At 54.0% G+C, this 21702-nt stretch overlaps 1 protein-coding gene and 1 long non-coding RNA gene across 2 annotated transcripts; both read right to left on the bottom strand.

The window, feature by feature from the left end:
* Positions 1-1735: 1735 nt before the first annotated feature.
* PLEKHB2 (pleckstrin homology domain containing B2) lies at positions 1736-18544 on the bottom strand. The gene is made up of 9 exons (XM_037057694.1): positions 18427-18544; positions 13167-13254; positions 12338-12381; positions 8952-9104; positions 7997-8099; positions 6770-6809; positions 5975-6061; positions 5047-5152; positions 1736-3442 (listed from the first exon to the last, which is right to left on the bottom strand). The coding sequence occupies exons 3-9, from the start codon at positions 12372-12374 to the stop codon at positions 3306-3308; spliced, it is 663 nt and encodes a 220-aa protein (XP_036913589.1). The 5' UTR covers positions 12375-12381; positions 13167-13254; positions 18427-18544; the 3' UTR covers positions 1736-3305.
* Positions 10459-11596, bottom strand: LOC118994874 (uncharacterized). Its single transcript, XR_005068148.1, has 2 exons — positions 10820-11596; positions 10459-10583 (listed from the first exon to the last, which is right to left on the bottom strand). It is a non-coding gene; the product is annotated as an uncharacterized LOC118994874 (long non-coding RNA).
* Positions 18545-21702: the final 3158 nt, after the last annotated feature.

The following is a 21702-nucleotide window of genomic DNA, read 5'->3' on the forward strand; positions in this document are numbered from 1 at the left end:
AAATGCTTTGCCTCACTGATTTTGTTTTGGAAACTATTTTTGTTTTATAAATTCTAACTTTAAAATGTCAGTCTGCAATGAATGGGCTTACCATTTTTCTGAAAATGTTTTTAAAGTTCTCAGTTTTGTCAATAGTAGTTAAGTTCTTATAAATACAACTCACATTTAAAAATTTCTTTGGAGGCCTCAAAAATCAGAGTAGAAGGACCCTGAGACCTAAACGTCTGGTGTACGTACTAGCCTTCTGAGTACGAGAAAGGAAAAGTGACGTCTCTGTACGAGCTTACATATGCACGCACGCAGTCAAAAAGGACAAACCGGCACCAGTGGTTAGGCAGAGGGGGTAGGAGTCCATTCTGTTTATCTTCATTTCTGAGCTATGCTAAACTATTCAGGAAATTGAGTGTAAGTAGAACGGGTGGGGGCCTCGGGGGCAGCGTGCACGCAGGCGGGAGTGAACCAGGCGGAGCGGGACGCGGCTGCGCGGTGTCCTCCCTGCGCCGTATCCGAAAGTGACCGCCAGGACCGTGGCCCCTCGCCGACACGCAGACCTGGGTGAGAGTGGCGGATGCCGTCAGTTTTCCAACGGTCACCCTGGAAGTGTGACTACACGTGCCACCCGTGTGTCCCAGTGGACATTCCGCTCTGGTGCTAAGGAAAGGGCGCAGCGCCTGGGGCGCAGCTTCACCCGGGCAGCCGCCGGCGGGCGGGCTGCTGCGAGGGTTCGCCACGGTGCCGTTTGCTGACGCACAGCATGTCCCCTGGCGCCCGAGGAATGCTCCAGAAGTGGCATCCTGTCCACGGTGCAGCGGGAAGAGCTGGCAGTGTTACTACACGGTAATTTTTAATAAATAGACTGGTGATTGCCTCAGGTGTGTAGGGAAGGTGGCGAAATGGTAAGAAACTGTGTTTAGTATTTCAATAAATTGAATTAAATAACACATGCTTTACGGTTAACACCATTTAATGTGCTGTCATTTTCACCTATAAATACAGTTTGCACATGCAGGGAAAATAGGTTCTGTGGGCACAACCCTAGAGACAAGGAAGCAACCAAACTGACTCAAGAGGGACAGGACTGAGCCCCCTGCCTGGGTGGGTGCGTGAGCTCGGGGAGGAGAAGGAAGATGACCCAGGACCACAGACAACACAGAAGATCATTTTGGGCCACCCCGTCTCTACAGCAGGACCTCCCCCTGCCGACCCAGAGCTTGGGCCCTGGTCTGGCCAGTCCTGCAGGTGACGGTCCGGACAACGGCACTGGCCTCTCCCTTCTCTTTAGGTCTGAGCCCCTGAAGTTGGTTAAAAGAAGAGCCACCACACAGCCAGCCCGGAGTGTACAAAGTCCAGGGCCAGTGTCTTGCAGGTGCAGTGTTTAAAGTGCAGAAGGAGAGAAAGCGCTCACCCCGCCCGCACGAGCTGCTCAACTGAGGACTCCCTACGTGAAGTGACAAGCAAGGCTGGCACCTACTGAACCTGGGGCCAGGGACCGGCACCAGGCCATCCCCACACCCGTGCTTCCTGTTGGGATCCAGTCCCTAGTGACAACGAATTCTGAGGCTGCCCATGGGCATGTCCCCAGTGAGATTTTGGCTCACACATGCCAAAGCTTCAGCCCACAGCTCCGTCCCTCCCGTCAGAGGGCAGCAGGGAACCAGGGAGACACGCTCTTCACTTCAGGGACACAATGCTCCAGGTTCTAGAAACTCCAAGTTCAAAATGAATACCCCAAGGCAACATTCAAAACTGTTTAATTTCCGTAAGTCAGGGAAACAGTTACCACCAGGAAAAGCCATTCTTATTGACAGGGAGTGAAGTCACAAAAGCAACACTTTCCACTGTCCAGACTGGTGGCGGAACACAGCACACTGGGCAATTCTGCGCCGTGTCCAACATCCAGAGATGGTCAAGTTCCCCTCCCCTCAACTGGAAATGGACCCTGCAGACTCTTCAGTGCCAGCGAGTGTGCGCTCACTGGCCAGGGAGCAGGTCTGCGGTGCCCTCGGGGTGCACAGGACACCCTTTCCGCCAGCCTCAGCGATGGAGGCAGCTGCCCCACAGGAGGGCGGGCCTCCGAGGCCGCAGCAGAGCCTGCGTGGCCAGGAGTGTGCATTACGGGCACGAGGGCCATGGGGCGGGGCAGTGCGGGGCCGTCAATGGCCTGAGCTGCATTTGTGAGGGACATTTTCAAAGCACGCAGGACAGAAAGATGGGAATGATGAGCTTTAACGATTCACATAGTTAAAGAATTTACCTGGGTTTTGCAGAGCTCACACACAGCCCTCAGGAGCAACAGCAGGCTGGCGTCCTGGCCCGGGTGGGCGGGACCTGGCACAGGTCACTCGAGTCCTCAGGTCCCGTTCCCCTCTCCCCCCAGACCCTCCCGACAGCCCAGATCACACGCCCCCAAATCCTCAGGGACAGGACACCTGCTCCAGAACAGCCTCCAGGGGCAACCCCACATGGGGCTCCCACCCAGTCCCCGCCACCCTGTCACTAGTCCCTTCTCAACAAGCGGAGAGAGGGATGGCGAGCAGGCGGAGGCGGCAGTGAAAACACACCCAGCCCACACCGAAACGGCGCTCCGAACACAGCCAATCTACCTTCACCCACGTATCGGCAGCTGTTCTGCCTTCTTCAAGTCTTAAAGGATAAAGCCCTGAAATTCGGAGGCTCAAGTCAACTGCAAATGTGTTACATTTTCCAAAGATCACTACCAAAAATACACGAGACACCAAACCCAAGAAGCTTCTTCACTGCCCCTCCCGGCCACCACCCTGAGCCGCTGGCCTTGCTGGAGGCCTGCAAGCCCCAGATGCCGTGGGCCGTCACACACAGCCTTGGGGACACCCCCGGGCGGCTCACCAGCCCACAGCTCGGGGAGGGACGTGGCCACTTCCGGCCCCTGAGGTTTGAAAGTTCGACCTTAAACCAAAAGCAGCTGTAGCTAGTTTTCCCGCCAGGCTCTCCCCTGCTCGTGCCCCGCCGTGCCCCCAGCACGGCCCTGGACAAGGATTCCCAGTGAGCGACGCTGCCCTTCGATGCTGGGCCCAATGGCCGTGTCCCAGAGATGCCCTCTGGGAGCTCCAGGAGGAGCCACCGGAACGAGCTGGCGCCCCAAAGAGTCCAGGTGTTGGCTGAACAGCGTTCCCTGTGGTTCTTATGTGGATGAGTTAGAGCTATGACGTCACGACTTTTGAAAGAAGGATAGAAGTGATCACTGAGGACAGTCACCAGGCGCTGACCCACCTGGCAGTGACGGGACCGCGCAGGGGCGTCCCCAGCCTGCACGTCGGCACCAGGCCCTAGAAGACCCAGAACAGGGACCCAAGGGCCATGCCCGTGGCAGCCCCAGCGAGCATGCCCAGTGCCAGGTCGCCGTCGTGGCCCGGGTGCCGCTCCCGGACGATGACGTGGCGGACGGGCTGCTGCCCGTAGAGCCCTGCAAGAGAGAGGACAGGCCTTTGAGCAGCGTCGCGCCCCACACCCAGGGGAAAGGGCGGCCCGCTCAGCCGGGACCCTTCTGGAGAGCGGTCACGGCCGCCGCCTCCTGTGGACGGACAGGGGTGGGGGACGCTGCAGCGGGCGCCCCCGCTCTCCTCCACCACAGGCGATGGGGCAGGACTTGGCCTCCTGAGAGCCCCTCGTCACTGCACTCCAAGAAATCCGGGCGCTCGGCTTCCCAAGGTCCAAAGTCCCAGACACAGCGGAGAGCAGAAGCCCAAGGAAGCCGCGACTCCGGCCCCGGGGTCCACTTTGGTCCACACAGCACGCTTCTCGGGACACTGGCAGCGGGAGAGCGCAGGGCGCAAGCGGAGCCCACACTCAAGGGGCGTCCAGGGCAGAGCCCCGTTCACGGGGAAAGTGAGTCACAGGGAAACTCCTACAGAGTGAACTTTAAAAGACTCAGTACCAAACTCCTGCAGTTCACCTCTCCGAGGGGAGAGGCACCCCTTGTTCTCCTCCACACGTGACACCTGTGCTAACAGCTGAGTCTCTCTAAAACTGCCAAAACGTGGGCACTGTTCCTTTCCTCCTCCACCCGCCACCCCGTCTACCACTCAGAGCCGGGGGGGCAGAAACCCTTCGGGTGAAGAACCGAAGCAGGGCCAGGGGTGATGAGGCCGACTCCCGCACTGCGCCCCCCACCAGGGGAGGCCCTGTCAGAGCCAACGGGCGTCTGCGGTGGCACCTGCTTCAATTACTCAGCCCGGCTGAGCTTCGCGTAAACGGTCAGAATGTGGACATGAGAGGCTGGACCAAGGCAGGTAACTTGCGAATCACCATGGGACCAAGGAACTGAGCCCACAGCACGGAATCCGCAGCTCTGCTCAGATTTGCCTCTGCAAGTGCGCCAGGGACGGTCTCCGCAGCCCGGGGGCCCTGACGCGAGGACAGCCGGTCTGCTGCCCACAGAAGAGAGCGGACTGAAACGGGACGCTGGCGGGCAGAGGCGGCACTCTGCACACTTCGCAGCTGGCCGACTGACCACAAGTCCCCACAGATGCAGGAGGGCTGTGTGTGTCAGCCCGACGTGCCTGCTGGAGACCGCCCGTCACACCCTGTCCGCACCACCGCTGGCCCAGGGCTGGCCCACAACCCCATGGTGCCCGCATGGGCCGTCACCCACATCTCCAGTGTGGTCCCGGGAGGGGAGGAGTGGAGAGAAGCCCGTCAAAAGCCCAGAACAAAGTCAGCCCCTTGCAGCCCCTACCTCCCTGGCAAGAAGGGACACTGCCTCAGTAGTGATCGTCCTTGCAGGACGCCACCAGAAGGCAGGACGTGGGAGAAAGGGCCCCTCCCCTCCCCCACGAGGGCCTCCAGGCTGAGCTGCTGCTTCACCTGAGCAAATCCCAGTAAGGACCCCTTCTCTCCCTGGGAACAAACCTGGGTGCAGTGGGGATGCTCTGACAGTCACGCCTGTCACTCAGCTTTGCACAGAGTGTGACTCTGTGTGACACTTTAAGGAGCAAGCCCCGGGCAGAGCGCCTCGCAGTCTAGGACCAGAAACAGCTGCGGCCCACACGGAGGACGGCGCCAACTCACCTGGGTAGGGGTACTGGCAGGGGACTGCGTAGGCCTGCCCGTCCGCCATGTACATGACCTGTGTGCCCGGCGCGTACGCAGCACCGTACGGGCAGTAGCCGTAGGCCTGCGGAAAGAAAGAGGCCGCGGAGTCATCAAGTCACAGTCCTGACGTCCAGCCTCCGTTCAGAGACAGGCTCTCGGCGCCATGGGTGAGTTAGGGACTGAACCTCCACATGGCGGAATCTGGGAATCCGGCCGTGTGGGGCCACAGCTGACGTCAGACTCCAGGTGGAAACCTTGGAGCCTCCCTCCCAGAGCAGGGACGCAGACGCCCACTCTTGTCACTGTCACCTAAGGTACAACAATGAGGGAGCGGGGGAGAGTGCCTGAGAGCTCTCCATGTTGTCTGTCTTTGCGCCTTCCCGTGAATCTCTCATCACCTCAAAATTAAACAGTAAACAAATAATAAAGATGGAAGGGCGGCCACTCCCAGCCCAGAGACTCCTCCGTGCAGCGTGGTACACCCCGAGGGGTCTGGTACTTGGCATGTGACTTTTTGAGGTTTGGTTTCCTTCGTTATTTTCAAAACATTTTTTTCTGATTAGACAAAGAATTTATGTCAGTCACTGAGTACAAACTGTAAACCATAGAAACCACGTGGCCAGAGCAACCACCATGGTTGCAACCTTTCTAGGTCCCTCCGTCCCCAAGCTGAGCTGTGCACATGAGGATGACAAGGCGGTGGCTTTGCTTTACAACAGTAAAGATGGTGGTAAGTTTTGTCTGAGAAAGAAAGGGGTTTGGAATACATTTCCAATTTCTCTGACACCAACTCCAGTTCTGTTTTTTCTTTAAAAAGACAGTAAGTGACACAGGGACCTCTGCCCCCCCCCGCCCCCGCAGCCCAAGCCCGGGTGGCCTGGAGAAGCCTGCACACCCCCCCTACCTCGGGGTCCGGAGGGGCGTAGGCCGTGTGCGGAGGCGGGGCGCTGGCCGCAGGGCTGTCGTAGACGACTTCCGAGCCCAGGTAAGCCTTAGGGGAGGGAGGGGAAGACAGCGAGTTGCCACAGAGCAACTACAGAGGTTTCCAGGATGTCACACGTGAGTCCTTTCCATTTAGCAAATTTCTTTTTTTTAAAGATTTTATTTATTTATCTTTAGAGGGGAAGGGAAGTAGAGAGGGAGAGAAATATCAATGTATGGTTGCCTCTGCCGAGGACACACAATGTGAGGACACAGTGTATCGTGTGTCCCCTGCCGGGAAGTGGCCTGCAACCCAGGCATGTGCCCTGACCGGGAATCGAACCGAGAGCCTCTGGTTCGCAGGCCCGTGCTCAGTCCACTGAGCTACATCAGCCAGGACATTGAGCAAATTTCTTTAAAGCCAAAATGTTTCCTGGATTTTGGAAACAATACAGCAATACAACAGCTCTCAGAAAGGCAGTAAATGGCGGGGGGCGGGAGGAAGATTCCGCCCCCCCAGGCACCCTCCAGCATCCTTCACGTTGGAGGGACCCGCCCGCTGGGCAGGTGAGAGCACTCACGCCCAAGGTGCCAGGAGCCCCCATGGCCGCCTAGCCCCAGCCCTTCTGTTCACCAGTAAACCCCACATATTACGGGAGGAGTGCCCCACCCCCGCTGGCTGGTGGCTGGGCACCCCCCGTGCCCCAGCTCCCTCTCTCCTATGTCACAGCAAGTTCGTGGGACACAGCACTGCCAGCTGCCCTGGGCTGGCACTCACCGTGTTTGTCCTGCAGTCCTGGAGTGTGAACTTCCAAGCCCTGGAGGGGAGAGGGGAAGTCGTCCAGGTGAAATCCAGCCCAGGGCACAGTGGCCCCCCCAACCCATGCTGGCGCCAGGGTTTCTGACAGAGCCAGTTCCGGGGCCAGCTGTGCAGCTCTGGCCGACAGGGCCACTCAGCCAACTCAGTGGGGACGTGCACTGAAAATATGTGACGTGCGAAAAACACGCCGGCAGCACACATCACACACACTGTTAAGAGTGGACTGCAGACCACTGCTTCTGCTTCACCTCTCAGCACCAGCTTTGCCAGGGCGCACCAGCGTGGGGACATGGCTGCCCCCCACACTGAATGCCTCCGTGATGCTCTGGGGGAGGGGGCAGCAATTCCCCGCAGCTGAACGTAAGGCGGCACTCTTTTTGCCAGCCTCAGACACTGACGCACACGTATGTTTTAAGGCATACAGATCACATGACACACACATGCTGTAAAACAACAGCCACAGTAAGTACACACCTCTGCGCCCCACCCCCGGGATTGCCTTGCATTTTCTCCGGTGACGACACGGAAGATCTTCCTTAACCCTGAGCATGTCCCACGGGGCTGCCCATCCCACGCTGGCTGCCCAGAATCGTGCTGACCAACCACCGCGCTCCCCTAGGGCCCAGCCCCCGCCGCCACCCTCTACTCTCTCCTCCTACAAGGTCAGCCCTTTCAGACCTCCTACAAGAGACCGACCACACGGTGCTTGTCCTCCTCCGACTGGCTTAGTTCACTAAACAGGATGCCCTCAAGGTCCGTCCATGCTACTGTGAAAAGCAGGCTCTCCTCTCGTTGCCGGAGGGCAGTGACCCCCCCGTGCACGTGGGCACCCCCACCTCTCCTCTCCTCACCCACAGACACGGGGCTGTTTCCACGTCTTGGCTACTGTCAATCTGCCGCACTGAACGTGGTAGGCAGCTGGGGGGGGGCGGCACATGGTTTAAGAGCCCTTCAGCCACGCCCACCACCCAGTGGGCGTCCAGCAGGGAGGGAGAGCCCTGGGGCCTGTGCGCTGACCCCTGTGCAGCCAGCGGAGGCAGAGCAGGACCGCGCACTTCCTCCTGCGCCCCAGCCGCTGCTCTGCAGCCTGAGGGGGGCCCCGCTCCCACTCCTGCCCTTCCTGACAACGGGACATCGAGACAGAAGACACCTGTTGAAATAAAACCCTTCAGAAACAAGACTCACAGACAGTCGTCCGGGCTCTCTGCACAGACACTGATGGTCCTCCCGTCTCGGCAAACAATCTGCAGCACGCAGTCCCTGGGCTTCCCATCTGGAGGCTGGATGTCTATGAAAAGTAGGTAGAATACAGGAATAGACATGTTTTTAAAGGACTTCTTCCCACCTAAGAGCTCAGACAAGCAAAGGACCAATACTTCAGAACACTCATCTGCGGACACCCTGGTTCAGAACCGAACAGGCGAATCCAGCCCTCGGGAGGGGTGGCCCAGACTTTAGAAGGACAAGCCCCATGCAATGAAAAGTGTTTACGTAGCATGAGACACCAGAATACTTGCTGAGTTTATCCACAGGAAGCATCAAACGAGGCCACTGCTTTAAAAGTGAACTTGGAGCTTCCCAGCGTCTGTGTGTGTGCTGCCTGAGCCACGGAGACCTGTGTGCTGTGTGTGAGGACCCAGCGTGGGGGTGGGATGTCACATACATCCGTGTTTCCACAGCAAACTCCGCCTCAAACAGCAACAGAGTGAGTGGAACAGACAGGGCTGTGTGCACGCGCCCTCCGTAAGACACGGAGAACTCGACGCCTGGCACAGATGGACCCCTTCCGAGGGAGGGGAGGGGAACTCCAGGAATCCAGGACGTCCCCGCCCTTAGGAGACGGCTGCAGTCCTGAAGGCGCCACCGGCTCTGAGTCACAAACCTGCACTGCCTGGGGTGGCCCCCCTTTCTTGGGGTCCGAACACTCTGGTTCCTGAAATGCCCACCACCTTCTCCATGAGAAAGAGGAGTGTGGACTGGAGGGTCTGACTCGGGAGAGATGAATTTGCTCCACCGCCCAGCCCCCACTGTGGGCACCTCTTCCCCAGTGAAGCCCCCAGGGCCTGTGAGTGAGGGCGGGTGGGTGAGGGAGGACCCAAGGCCCATCGGGGATGGCGAGGAGCAGGCGGCGGGCGCTCACCGCGGCACTGGAGCCCCACGCGCAGGTGGATGCAGTCCTCCGGCAGGTGCACCTTGTCCTCCATGCTCTGCCGGGTCTGGTCGCCGTAATAGACCAGGTGGCCGTCGGACCAGAGGTCGAACCAGTTCCTCTTCCAGCGCTTCAGTACAGTACCTGAAAGACACCACTGACAGCTGGCTGGGAGCTCGCCCGAGACACGGGAGCAGGGGACGGTCCTCTGCTGCCCATCCGAGTGGCAGGGAACACACACCGCAGGGGCACTGGGAGCACATCCGCTCAACGTCCCCAGTGTTTACACTAACCTCTCCGGGTGACGCAAGCTAATAAGATCACACGGGTCTCGAGTGTACAACTGCAGGACACGTCTGTACACAGGGGTGGGCAAAAGCAGGCTTACAGTTGCACGAGTGCGAGGCGGGGTTGACTCTGCTGCTGCTGTTATCACACATGATCACTGGGTCGCCTTCCACACGCACCACTGCGGTCCTTCTCTCACCCACACCTGGACTGCACTGCGTGCTCCCCCCAAGGTCACATCTTTTCCCGTCACCATGTATTTGACCCCCTTCCCTCTGGTCACCACCACGCCGCCATCTGGGTCTGAGAGCTTTTGTCTGTCCATCTGTTGCTCCCAGTTTTAAGTCCCACACGAGTGAACTCATGTGGTTCTCAACTTTATCCGTCTGACTTGTTCCACTCGGCACGACGTTCTGCGGTGCGGTTACGTTGTTTCGAAAGGCAGTCCGTCTTTTCGATGGCTGAGTGGCAGGCGCTCCACTGCAGAGGTGCGCCGCGTCGCCATCCAGTCCTGGTGGAAGCTGGCTCCGTGTCCTGGCCACCAGGGACGGCCAGTGCCGCCATGAACACAGGGTGCATGCATCTTTACAAGTGCCTGTTTTCGGTCTTGGGGGGCAGACACCCAAAAGAGGGGTGGCTGGGTCATACGGCAACTCTATTCTTACTTTTTTGAGGAGCTTCCATGCTGTTTCCTAGAGCGGCTGCCCCAGTCTGCACTCCCACCAGCGCTGAACGAGCGCGGTTCTCCCAGCGTCTCCATCATGTGTGGACGGCGGCCATCCGACCAGGTGTGAGGTGGCATCTCACTGTGGCTTCGATCTGCCCTTCACTAAAAGCCTCCCATCTTTCCATGTGCCGTTGGCCGTCTGTGGGTCTTCTTGGGAGAGGTGTCTGTTCAGGTCCTCTGCCCAGTTTTAACTGCTGGGTGTCTGGTGTTGCGTTGTGCGAGCTCCTTACATATTTCGGGTGTGGACCCGTCGCTGGAGCTGCTGTTTGCAAAAATCTCCCATTTGGTTGGTTGCCTTTTTGTTTTGCTGGAGGTTCCTTTTACTGTGCAAAAGCTTTATGGTTTGATACAGTCCCATTCATTTATTTTTGCCTTTACTTCCCTTGCCTTTGGGGCCAAATTCATAAAATCCCAAGACCAAGCCCCTAAGCTTAGCCCCTGTGTCTTCTCCGGAGTGTTTCAGACCTTTCGTCCAGGTCTTTGATCCGAGCTGAGCTGTGTTTTGTACGTGGGGACACACCACAGTCGAGTTTCTCTTTTGCACGTGGCTTTCCAACGCTCCCGGCTTGCTTTTCTCCCTCGTCTGCTTTGGGCTCCTCTGTCAAAAACTGTTTGCCCACGGCCTGGCTGGTGTAGCCCAGTGGATTGAGCGCGGGCCTGCAAACCACACAATTGCAGTTCAATCCCCAGTCAGGGCACATGCCTAGGTTGCAGGCTGTTTCCCTGCAGGCCAACTTCCAGCAGGGGACGCACGAAAGGCAACCATACATTGATGTTTCTCTCCCTCTCTCCCTCCCCTCTAAAGATAAATAAATAAATAAAATCTTTAAAAAAAAAAAAAAACCTGTTTGCCCATCTACATGCGGGCTTGTTCCTGGGCTCCCAGTTCTGTTCCATCCGTCTGTGTGTCTGTCTTTCTGCTGATACCATGCTGTTTAGCTCTGGAGCATAATTTGAAGTTAGGGAGTGTGATAGCAACATCTCCGTTCTTTCTTCTCAGGATTGCTTCAGTATTCAGGGTCCTTTTTCTGTGGACCATACAAGTCTGATGTTTCCTTTCTGATCTACTTCTTCAGAAAACACCACTCAGAGTCTGATGGGGACTGAGTTACCTCTGTGCTTTAACGTGGACATTTTCACCGTATTTATCTAACCCATGAACACGGAATATCTGTCCCTTCCTTTGTCTTTCCAACCTTTTCAAATAGTGCTTCGTGGTTTTCAGTAGATTGGTCCTTCACATCCTTAAGTTTATTCCTAGGTGTTTTATTCTTTTGTTGCAATTTCAAAAGGATTTTTTCCCACTTCTTTTTCTGAAATTTCACCGTTAGTGTATAAAGACACAGGAGTTTTGATCACTAATTTTATACCGTTTCTAGTTGTTTCTGGTGGAGTCAGCCACACCCGTGAACCGCCAGCCTTCCTGTACCTGATCAGGCCCCGTCTAACCAAGAGGGGCATCCACAGCACTTGCCCAAACTGACACATGAGTGATCCCCGCGCCCGTTTGACTGGCAGCTCCTGAGCTGAGCAGAAACCACCAATCAACCAGCACAGGACAGCAGGTAGGAGTCCCCATCAGTGAAGTTCTGACCACCTGTCCCCCTGCCGCCCCCACCCTCGAAGTCCCAACTGCACGCTCCCAACTGAGGCCGTGCTCTGAGTCTGGGTCTGGCGTCTTGTGGGTGTGGGTGGCAGGGCAGGAAGGTCCTGGGGGCAGCTCTGACACGTGTCACCACCTGCGCACCTCCACTGCTCCTGGACTTGTCGAACATAACCCACCTCACTCACTCCGTTCTGTCACTGGGGCTCTGGCCCATGAGTCGGGAGATGAGCAAGTGGGTGAGTCTTCTGTACACACACTTCTCAGACAGCCAGTATTATCCGCGGTTTCAGGTGTCCCCTGGGGGTCTTGGAACAGGCCCCCTGCAGACAATAGGGGGACTACCGTCCAAAGGTTTGGTTTTAAACAAAAATACACCCTCGGGTCGTCTTTATCCCTATAATTAAAGATCCCACGTTTCAGAATCCCAGTCCTGCAGCAGGTGAGCCAGGCACCCCCCACAGGGGCAGCAGGGCCTTCCCACGGACTCGTGAGCCCGCCAGGGAGAGGCAGGTGCGCCTCGGGTGGCCGTCGGGAACAAAGCCTGCTGCTGCCTGCCTGCTCTCCACACAGCCACCCACAGCGCTCAGGGGTGCAGAGAGGCCCAGAGCACCTGGAAACCCCCGAGAGCACACCCAGGGCGACACCGTGAGCACGGCTTTTCCCTCTGCTTTGTTTTTATGCCCATCTGCTTCAGCGACAGGAACCCAGGTGGGGTCCAGGTGACGCAGCCCAGCCCGGGTCCCCGGCGGTACTCACTCTGCCGCAGCAGCCACCCGCTCTTCACGAACGCCATCGTCCACCTTCGGGAGAGAGGCAGGGTCAGGACTGTTTGGAGAGGGCCACCTTTTCGCTCACCACTCTTTGACACCAGCTGGGTGGGAGTTTCCACACCAGCAACCACTTCCCCAGCACCAGAACACAACTGGACATCTCCTGATTCAACCTGACACTAACCCCCCATGGAGCTGGCCTTGGGGCCCTAGGTACACCACCCCTCCCCGCCAGCCTCAATGTCCCCCTACCACAGGAGCTCTCGGACCCGGTGGGGCTGCTGGGGACTCACCTCCGTGTCCAGCCTCTGTCCCTCCCGGGAGGTCCCAGGAGGGACTGAAAGCTCTGACCTCTCGGCACAAGGCAGCAGCCCCTCCCCCGTAACCAGCCTGCCCTGCAGTTCTGGGGCCCCGAGCAAGCAGCAAGCGGCGTCAGCGCTGACCCGGCTACGCTGAAGGGGGTGCAGTGGGAGGAGCAGCAAGGCACACCTGCCCCAACCTCTCAGGAGCGCCCAGGGTTTCAGAAGTCACACATCTCTCATTACAGTGTCACCAGACCATAGCCAGCTGGTCTGAGTCTCCGTCCTTATCCCCCTCAGGGTCAGTGGAGGGAGGGACCAAAGCCACTCGACCCCACTGGCCATTTTGCACTCACCAAATACAGTATCATCTCGGTGGGGCGAGTACAACCCCCACCCCCTCCCACTGGAGGCTCCGCCTCTACCCCCTGCCCACCCTGCAGAGTCTAACCCCACTCAGCAGCCCACGCACACTGAGAGTTCACTCGGTCGGGGTCGTGGCTGCTCCTGACATACCCTGTGTCCTGGGCTCTGGGGTCCAGCAGCTTCGGCGTCCTCCCGGCGGTGCCCAGGTGACTTCGCACGCCCGATCAGGTGTGCACAGCTGTCCGCAGGTGCAGCAGCCAGGTCATAGCAGAACACCGGAAACAGGCAAGAACAAGTATGAAAGCATGAAGGACACAAACCGAGTCTGGAAGACCGGGAGAAGGCTCAGAGAGCATGCCTGCAGCCGCCCGGCGGCCCTGGCCACCTGCCTGCACTGACTGCGCTCCATGGGGGGGGGGGGGGGGGGCNGGAGGGGGGGGGGGGGGGGGGGGGCGGCCGCTGGGCCTCACAGAGGAAAACACACAGGAACGGGCAACACACTCCCAACGCACCCAGTTCCCTCTCCTGAACAGACCAAATGCAAACACTGGACACCAGGACGCCCCAGCATCAGGCTGGCACACGTGAAAATGCGGATGCCCAAAGCAGAGGACACGGATGGCAGGAATGCCGCCCACAAGAGTGCTGCCGGGAGGGGATGCAAACACCCCTCCCAGGACGCTCAGCGTGCGCGCCCGCCAGCCCGAAGTGCCACCACCCTAGCAGCAGACCTCACGCACGCACGGAGACTCCCCAACACACGCACCCCCACCCGACAGCACTTCCACTTGTGCTGCACAGCCCGGCCACCCAAGTGGCATCGGCAGCCGTGGGGGGTGGGGGCCCAAAGGGGCGCCCGCCCCCCTCCGCCCCCCACCCCGCCCCACAGGCCCTGGTGCAAACGTGCTGAGCCCTGAGGGGACAGCTGACGCTGCACAACTGCTCCAGCAGGAACCGAGAAGCTGGTGCCCTTGCCACAATCACCAAGGACAGGTGCAGGCGATGCTTCGGAAGACAGGGTGGCGGTTCAGGCCTGTCACACCTGTGTGTACTGTTTAAAAACTTTAACAATCTGCATGTGTTACGGCCCTTTATTTTTTGAAATCAACAGATGCTGACTGGAGGCTGCTGTCACAGGCCACCTCTGTCTCCACTTCAGCATCTTCAGGTGCTCTCTTTCGGGAACTAGGTGGGCAAGGCGGGACACCAGTCTAAACAGGCCTCTCAAGAGAGCAAACGAGCTTACCTTCGTTTAATCTTTCCCCATCTCCAAACTGTTAGAAAAAGAGCTCCACAAAGCTTTTAGTCATCATAAATTCCAGCATCTCCAAAGTCTCGGAAGGTTCTTAACCTCTTGCAATTTCTGCCAATTCATGCTGCCTAACCTCGCCAAGACAGGAAGTGAGTTTTGCATCCTTTCGCACCTTTCTGCCACGCTTTTAGGCTCTCAAACACACCGTCCCGCTGGACCAGACCCAACAGTCAGTCTCTCCCCTTCCCCGGGGGGATGCGGGCACTGCTCCCTGTGGGTGGCAGCCACTCTGTGCTGAGGGGGAGCCAGCCTGAGGGCAGGGAACTGCAAGGGAGCAAAGCGAACTCTGCTGAGCCACTGATTCAACCCACCTGTTCAGAAAAATGATAAGTTTTTTTCACCATTAAAACCAGGTTGAACTGGTTTCCTACAAACCCGCAGCCTTAAACATACTAAAATCAGAGGATGGAAGCAAAAAATCATTTACTTTTTTACTTTAAAAATCATTTAAAATGGAAGTAAATGAGGCAGACAAATAATACCATCATATTTCCATTCAACAAATATTCTTTGAGCACCTATGTGCCCCGCCTTGGGGTAGGACCAGGGACAAAGAAGTGACCCAGCCAAAGTCCCTGCTTTTGTGTAGCTTCCACTCTAGTGGAAGAAACAGGTTAAACTCATAAATTAAAAAGCTGGGGCATGCAATGTCACCGAGAGCACAACTACGGTGACGGGCCACCCAGTACAGAAAACCGAAGGTGTGTCCATTCACACCACATCCCAGGTATTCGTGACTAAGCCTCCTGCGGTCATACCCTGAACTCTCAGCCTGTGGCTCACGTGAGGAGGAGAACAGCTGGGGACAGGCCCACACATTGCTGGCAGGTGCTGGGGGCTGCCTGGGACTCAGTCACCCAGAGGCTGCCACTGCTCACGAAACCACGTGAACAGTCCAAAAACGAGGAGCAACAGAAAGGAGTTTCCTGCACTTCTGCAGCGACATCTTTTACCCTCTACTGATGCCTGACACTAACTTGGCTGTGTGTGCTGTCATTGCTGTGAGTTGGGCACACGTCAGACCAGGTGCATGGAGGCCAAGAGCGCCTCATCCAGGAGGGTCCCTGAGAGTCGGGGTCCCAGCGTCTCCAGTGCTCATGAGACCACACACACCCTGAGGCCAGAGGCAGGGCCCAGGTCAAACCCAAGGAGCTAGATTCCTGTCATGTGACGGCACGCTGGTCGGAGCACGGGGACAGAGAACACGCGTGGACTGGAGTTTCGGTTGCTTTGGTTGCCACAGGGTTTAGAGTCAAAGATTAAGTAAGTATGTTAGCCATACCTGGGGACCCAGCTGCAAAGCAAGACCCCGGAGAAAATATTTAAATGCACTTTCTTGAGATAACAAAAAAATGCAGCTAGTTTCGCTTAAAGGAATAAGAGCTTAAGCAATAACATTGGTCACAAGACGTTTGGTTTCTCCTTTTGCTTTGAAGGTAAGATTGCTGACTCACACCCTGAGATCTCCTGCAGAGTCTCAGTTCCCCAGTCCAGCTGATTCCGGTGACCAGTTAAGGGCACTCCACACAAGACGAGGTCGGGAACTCAGTTAATCCGGCTCAAGAAACTGCTGAAGCTTGTCCGAGAACTCGGTCAGCTTCGCCACTGATCCCTAACCACGATCTTTGCATCGAAAGACCTTGATTTTTAAAAAAACATCAGGAAAGGGCTCCAGTCAAGATGGGAGAACAGGTGGACAAGGCACTCCCCTCCTCGGGTGACCACATCAAAACCACAACTATGTTAGAGAACAATCCCTCGAATAAGCCATCTGAAGTCTGGCTGAACACAAGTCCTATACCTAAAAGCATACAGAAGCCACCTCCAGGCTGGTAGGAGAGGCAGAGACGCTGCATGAGCTGGCCCCACAGCCGCACGGGGCAGTTCAGAAAGAGGTCAAGTTCAGCTGGTGCCAGACACATGGGGAGAAAAGGAATGGTGGGGCTTCAGGACAACGGCCCTCTCCCAGCATAGCATCGGATGCCACCTTTCCTGTGGTAAACCCTCCCTGATGTGGCCAAATCTTACTCTGACTTCCCAAAAGAAACTTTTCAGTCCAGAAGGGACGGCACAAAATAGCCACAATGATAAAAAGCAGAGACTTAGAGCCAAGACTGCTCTACCCAGCAAAGCTATCGTTTAGAATCGATGGAGAGACAAGAGTTTCTCAAACAAGAAAAAGCTAAAGCCATTCATCACCACCGAATGAATATTATGAAAAACGTTAAGGGGACCTCTTTACAAAGAAAAAAAATAAAAGGAACAGAAATAAGAATAATGCAATGGCAATAATACATATCTATCAGTAGTCATTTAAATGTAACTAGATTAAGTGCTCCAATCAAAAGCTTATAGGGTATCTGAATGGGTAAGAAAACAAGACCCTCACACATGCCTCCCACCTACAAGAGACCCACCTCAGACCCAAAGGCACACACAGATGAAAGTAAAGGGATGGAAAAGATACTTCAAGCGGACAGAAAAAAAGGCTAAGGCAGCAATACTAATATTAAACAAAACAGGCTTTGAAGCAAAGGCTATAAGGGACATTTATTTCAGAATAATCATGGGGTCAATCCAACAGGAGGATATGCCCTTTCAACATTTCTATATCCCAGTAATCTAAGGAAATAATAAAGATCAAAGTTAAACTAAGCAAGATACCATCTAAAAAATATACAAAAGATCAGTGAAGCCAAGACATAGTTCTTTGAAAAGAGGAACAAGGCTGAGAAACCATTAACCAGACTCATCAGAAAAAAAGAGAGGACCCAAATTAAAAAATAAGAAATGGAGAAGTGACGACTGACACCACAGAAATACAAGAGATCGTAAGAAAATACTGCAATTACATGCCAGTAAACTTGACAAAAAGAAAGGGATAAATTCCCAGAAACACACAACCTTCCAAAACTGAATCAATAAGAAACAAAATCTGAACAGATGATTACAACTAATGAAATCAAAGCCGTAATCAAAACCTCCCAGCAGCTTCACTCCTCGGCAGGGAAAGGCAAACTAAAACCGGATAGCACCTCCTGCCAGAACTGCTATCAGTCAATCAAGGAACTAGTGCTGGCAAGGAGGAGGCGAAAGGGGAACCCTCCTGCACTCTAGCTGAGAATGCGCCTGGTGCAGCCAGTGTGCCACTGTGGAGAGCACGCGGGGTCCCCACAAAATTAAAAATGTAACTGCCTTATGACCCAGAATTCGGCTTCTGGGAATATATCCAAAGAAACCCAAGACACTGACTTAAAAGATAAATGCACCCCTATGTTCACCACAACGTTTACAACAGCTAACACATGGAAGCAACCCAAGTGCCCATCAACAGACAAGCTGATAAAGAGAAGGCGGTATTGTATCGGGTTGGAACTTTCCTCCAGGAGATCCAAGTGCCCCTCCCTCCCTCGGGCAGTGGACAGATTCTCAAGGGCCAGAAGTCAAACGCGTTTGGAATTGTGGAATTAACCACTTTCCCCTAGAATTTTTAAAGTTGAATGTATGGGGCAGAGGCGCTTGGTTAATAAAACTATGTACAACCCTATAACATCATCTGCGTATTATATGATCGTCCCAACTTAACCCTTTCCTCCACCCGCCCTGAAAAACTGGCACTTTCTTTATTCGCTCATTTATGAAGTCTCGTCTCGTAAGTTACTCTACATTTGAGATTTTAAGGAAAACAAAAAAGTTAAAAACCCCTGTGCAGGCCCGAAAGAAAAATCCCTGACCTTCTTTGGAATTCCCAACCTAGTTGGTGAGAGACTCAAATGTGGAAAAAAAAAGATTTTTCTCTAATGTGCAATCACGCATGTAAAGCTACGGAAACTGCAAAACCGAGCGCGGGGCAGACGGAGCGCCCAGCGGCCCCGCCAACCGTCGGGAGGAGAGCGTGGTGGTGCCCGGGTTCCCCCCCGAGGCCCGGACCGGGGAAAGAGGCAGGACCGGCAGCCCCGGGGAAGCGGGAGCGCCGGGACCCACACCCCGGCGAGCGGAGCGGGAGAGGTGGAGATGGGGAGGGTGCGCGAGCGGGGGCGCGGGTCGGGGCACAGCCCTCGGCAGTCGGGGACTGCCCAGACCACACCGGACTTTTACCTGCGAATATTCCGGCGGGGTCGTCGCACTCCGAGAATACAAGGAGCGCAAGGTCGCTGCGGAACCCACAGCCCAGCCCACAGTGCGCCTGCACCCTGCCGGCCCTCCGGCGGCCCCTGCCCCCGTCTCGGGTGCGCATGCGCCCTCTCGGCCCGCGCGCGCAGGCGTGAACTTGCGGCTGTGCCCGGGCCAACTTGGGGTTTCCGAAGAAGGAGCGGAGGGGAGGGGTGTGCGCATCCTCAGCTCTGCTTCGGTACGGGCTGAGTTTTCAGAGAAAGAGGGGTCTTATGCACCCTTACTTCGAAAGACCGTCCTGGAGCCGGGCTCTTCAGACGCTCGAACTGGAGGGGGAAGACACAGAAGCTGAGCCTGGGCCTCCCGTCGTGCCGGAAGCAAGGAATACTCCAAAAAATAAAGGCGAGGAGGCCCGCGAAAGGCCGTGCCCATGAACCCGAAAACTCCCCATGGCCAAATCTGGAACAATTGGAGCATCAAAATAAACTACGTAGTATTAGATTATAATTTGGAGTGTAAACTAAATATTAGAGTTCATTCTACTGTAATAAGTGATGAAATTAATGGTAAGAAGAATACATACATCTTCCTTATCGAATTCTAATTTAATTGTACCCCATTTAGACAATATGTTTAATCTCTAACCCCCTTCTCGTGTGTGCAAGTGACTGGGCAAGTGACTTCCTCCCAAAGAGTACATTACAGAGAAGGAGGGAAATAACCATCGCAGGTGGGTACCAGTAATCAGGTTCTTGGTCAGCACAAACAGTGAATTGAAGCGAACACAAGGAGAGAAAGAGAGAGCAGATTTACTAAGCAATAGTATACTCCACAGAACATAGGAGTAGGTCAATTCCAAGCAGAGATTGACCCTCCAGGGTGGAAGGATGCTATTCCAACAGGATTGATAGTTCCCGGCTAGTTTTGGCGGGATTTTATTGTGCATGTACAAGTAGTTGTATTGCTTTTAAGATATTGTGCATGTGGTCTCCCACGATTTTCCTTGATTGCCCACTAGAGGAGAGGGCTCCCATAATGCTAATTTATTATAATGCTCTTATAATGGAACAGGGGTTACGTGGCATCTGCATAGGTGCTGCATGATTCACCAGGATTCAGCGCTTTCCCAGAAAGTGGGGACAACCGGTCTAAGAACAGTCTGTCCTGTATCAATGTCCCTTGTCCTAGTCCTGGCGAGTCTCTGGAGTTTCCTCACTCCTGACTATCTTCTGCCACAGTTGGCCATTGTCGGGCAAAGCAAAGAGTCAGGGCACTTACCAAGAGGCAACCCAACGATGATTCTCTCTCACATTTCCCCCCTCCCTCCTTTTATGTCTCCATTTCTCTCCCTTCCCCTCTCTCTATATATACATATATATGAAATATATATGCAATAATTAGATATATGAAATAATTCCCAAAGAGGTACAGAAAAGGGGAAATTTTACAGAAGTGAATCGTTTGCAAAACAGGGAAATAGTTTCAGGTAGGAACCAAGAGTGTGCTTTAACCAAAGCAATCCTTACCCAAAGGCATGTTCATTGATTTTAGAGTGAGGGAGGGGTAGGGAGACAGAAAGAGAAACATCTTTGTGAGAGAGAAACATTGATTAGTTGAACATTTACATCTTTTTTGATTTGGGTATTATTCTGTTATGGCATAAGGTATGGATCCGATGTTATATTTTTTCAGATGACTCTATTTTGTCCCAGTACCATTTATTGAACATTCTAGCCCTGGCTGGTGTGGTTCAGTGGATAGAGTGCTGGCCTACGAACCAAAGGGCCGCTGGTTGGATTCCCAGTCAGGACAGATGCCTGGGTTGCAGGCCAGGTCTCCAGTAGGGGACGCACAAGAGGCAACCATACATTGATGTTTTTCTCCCTTTCTCCCTCCCTTCCCCTTCTCTCTAAAAATAAATAAATAAAATCTTTTTTAAAAAGTTTATCTTTATCACCAGTGATTTGGCCGAGATGTTACTTTCAGATAACTTCCCCAATTATTGGGGTGTGTTTCTAGATTTTCTGTTATATTTCATCAGTCTGTCTATTCACGCATTAATGAATAATTAATGCGTGAATTAATTACTCATTTTGTTCACTGAGGTTTTTAAATCCATCTTCTTGAGGGGGGCGTCCAGAAACTTCTATTATGCTTTATTTTCAATGTTTTCCCAGCAGATGTTCTTGCTTTTGATTTTTTCGTTGTTTCATATGTAAATTAGTCACTTTATCTAGTTAAAACTAATAATTGTTTTATAAATTGTATTAAATTCATAATTAATTTAGGGAGTGTTGACATTATTCTGGTATTAAATCTACTCATTCTAGAATGGTGTTTTTCTCCATGTTTTGGTGCCATTTGGTAGTTATTTAAGCTTGTATTCACACAGATTTTGAGCAATTCTTGTAAATTTATCACTAGGCATGTATTTATTTTCCCTATAACTACCCTTGTACAAAATAAATTTTATTATATCTTCTAACTAGTTATTTAAAAACACGACTATTTTACTTTTTTTTCATTTTTATTATTGTTGATGAATTCTCTTATTTTTTGTACTTCCTTAGATGATCCCACCTGCCTGGACCCAACGTGTTAGTGAGAAATAAACTTACACTGTTGTATAAAGACACTGAGGTTTGGGACTTGTTATTACGGCAGCATTCCCTAGCTATCCCGACAGATACAAGCGATTAAACAAAAAAAGATGCCTGGCACATTAACATATTAGGGCAAAATTCTGTAGCAGCAGTGAAAAGGAAGCAGATCAAAGATAAAAAAAGAAACAATTAAATTTCATCCTGTGGAACTTATTTGTGTATTTTTTAAATGATTTTATTTATTTTTGCCCTGACTGGTGTGTCTCAGTGGATTGAGCACCCGCCAAAGGGCCGCAGGTTTGATTCCCAGTCTGTGCACATGCCTGCGTTGCAGGCCAGATCCCCAATAGGGGGCGCGCGAGAGGCAACCACACAGTGATGTTTCCCTCTCTCCCTCCCATCCCCTCTATCTAAAATAAATAAAATTAAGTAAAAGGATTTTATTAATTTTTAGAGAGAGGGGGGAGGGAGGGAAACATCCATAGGTTGCCTTTGGTAAGAGCCCTCGACAAGGACCAACCGAGCCCCAGGCCCCTGCCCTGACCAGGGATCAAACCTGTAACCTTTCTCTCTGCCGTTGTGCCCTGACCGCCACGCTCCAATGTGTCCTTTCCGCATCGCATCAATGTGCGTAGCGACAGCTGTTTGATAATAAACA

This window comes from Sturnira hondurensis, unplaced genomic scaffold (assembly GCF_014824575.4).
Source record: "Sturnira hondurensis isolate 20B ecotype Veracruz unplaced genomic scaffold, ASM1482457v3 Scaffold0009719, whole genome shotgun sequence".
Taxonomy (NCBI): Eukaryota; Metazoa; Chordata; class Mammalia; order Chiroptera; family Phyllostomidae; genus Sturnira; species Sturnira hondurensis.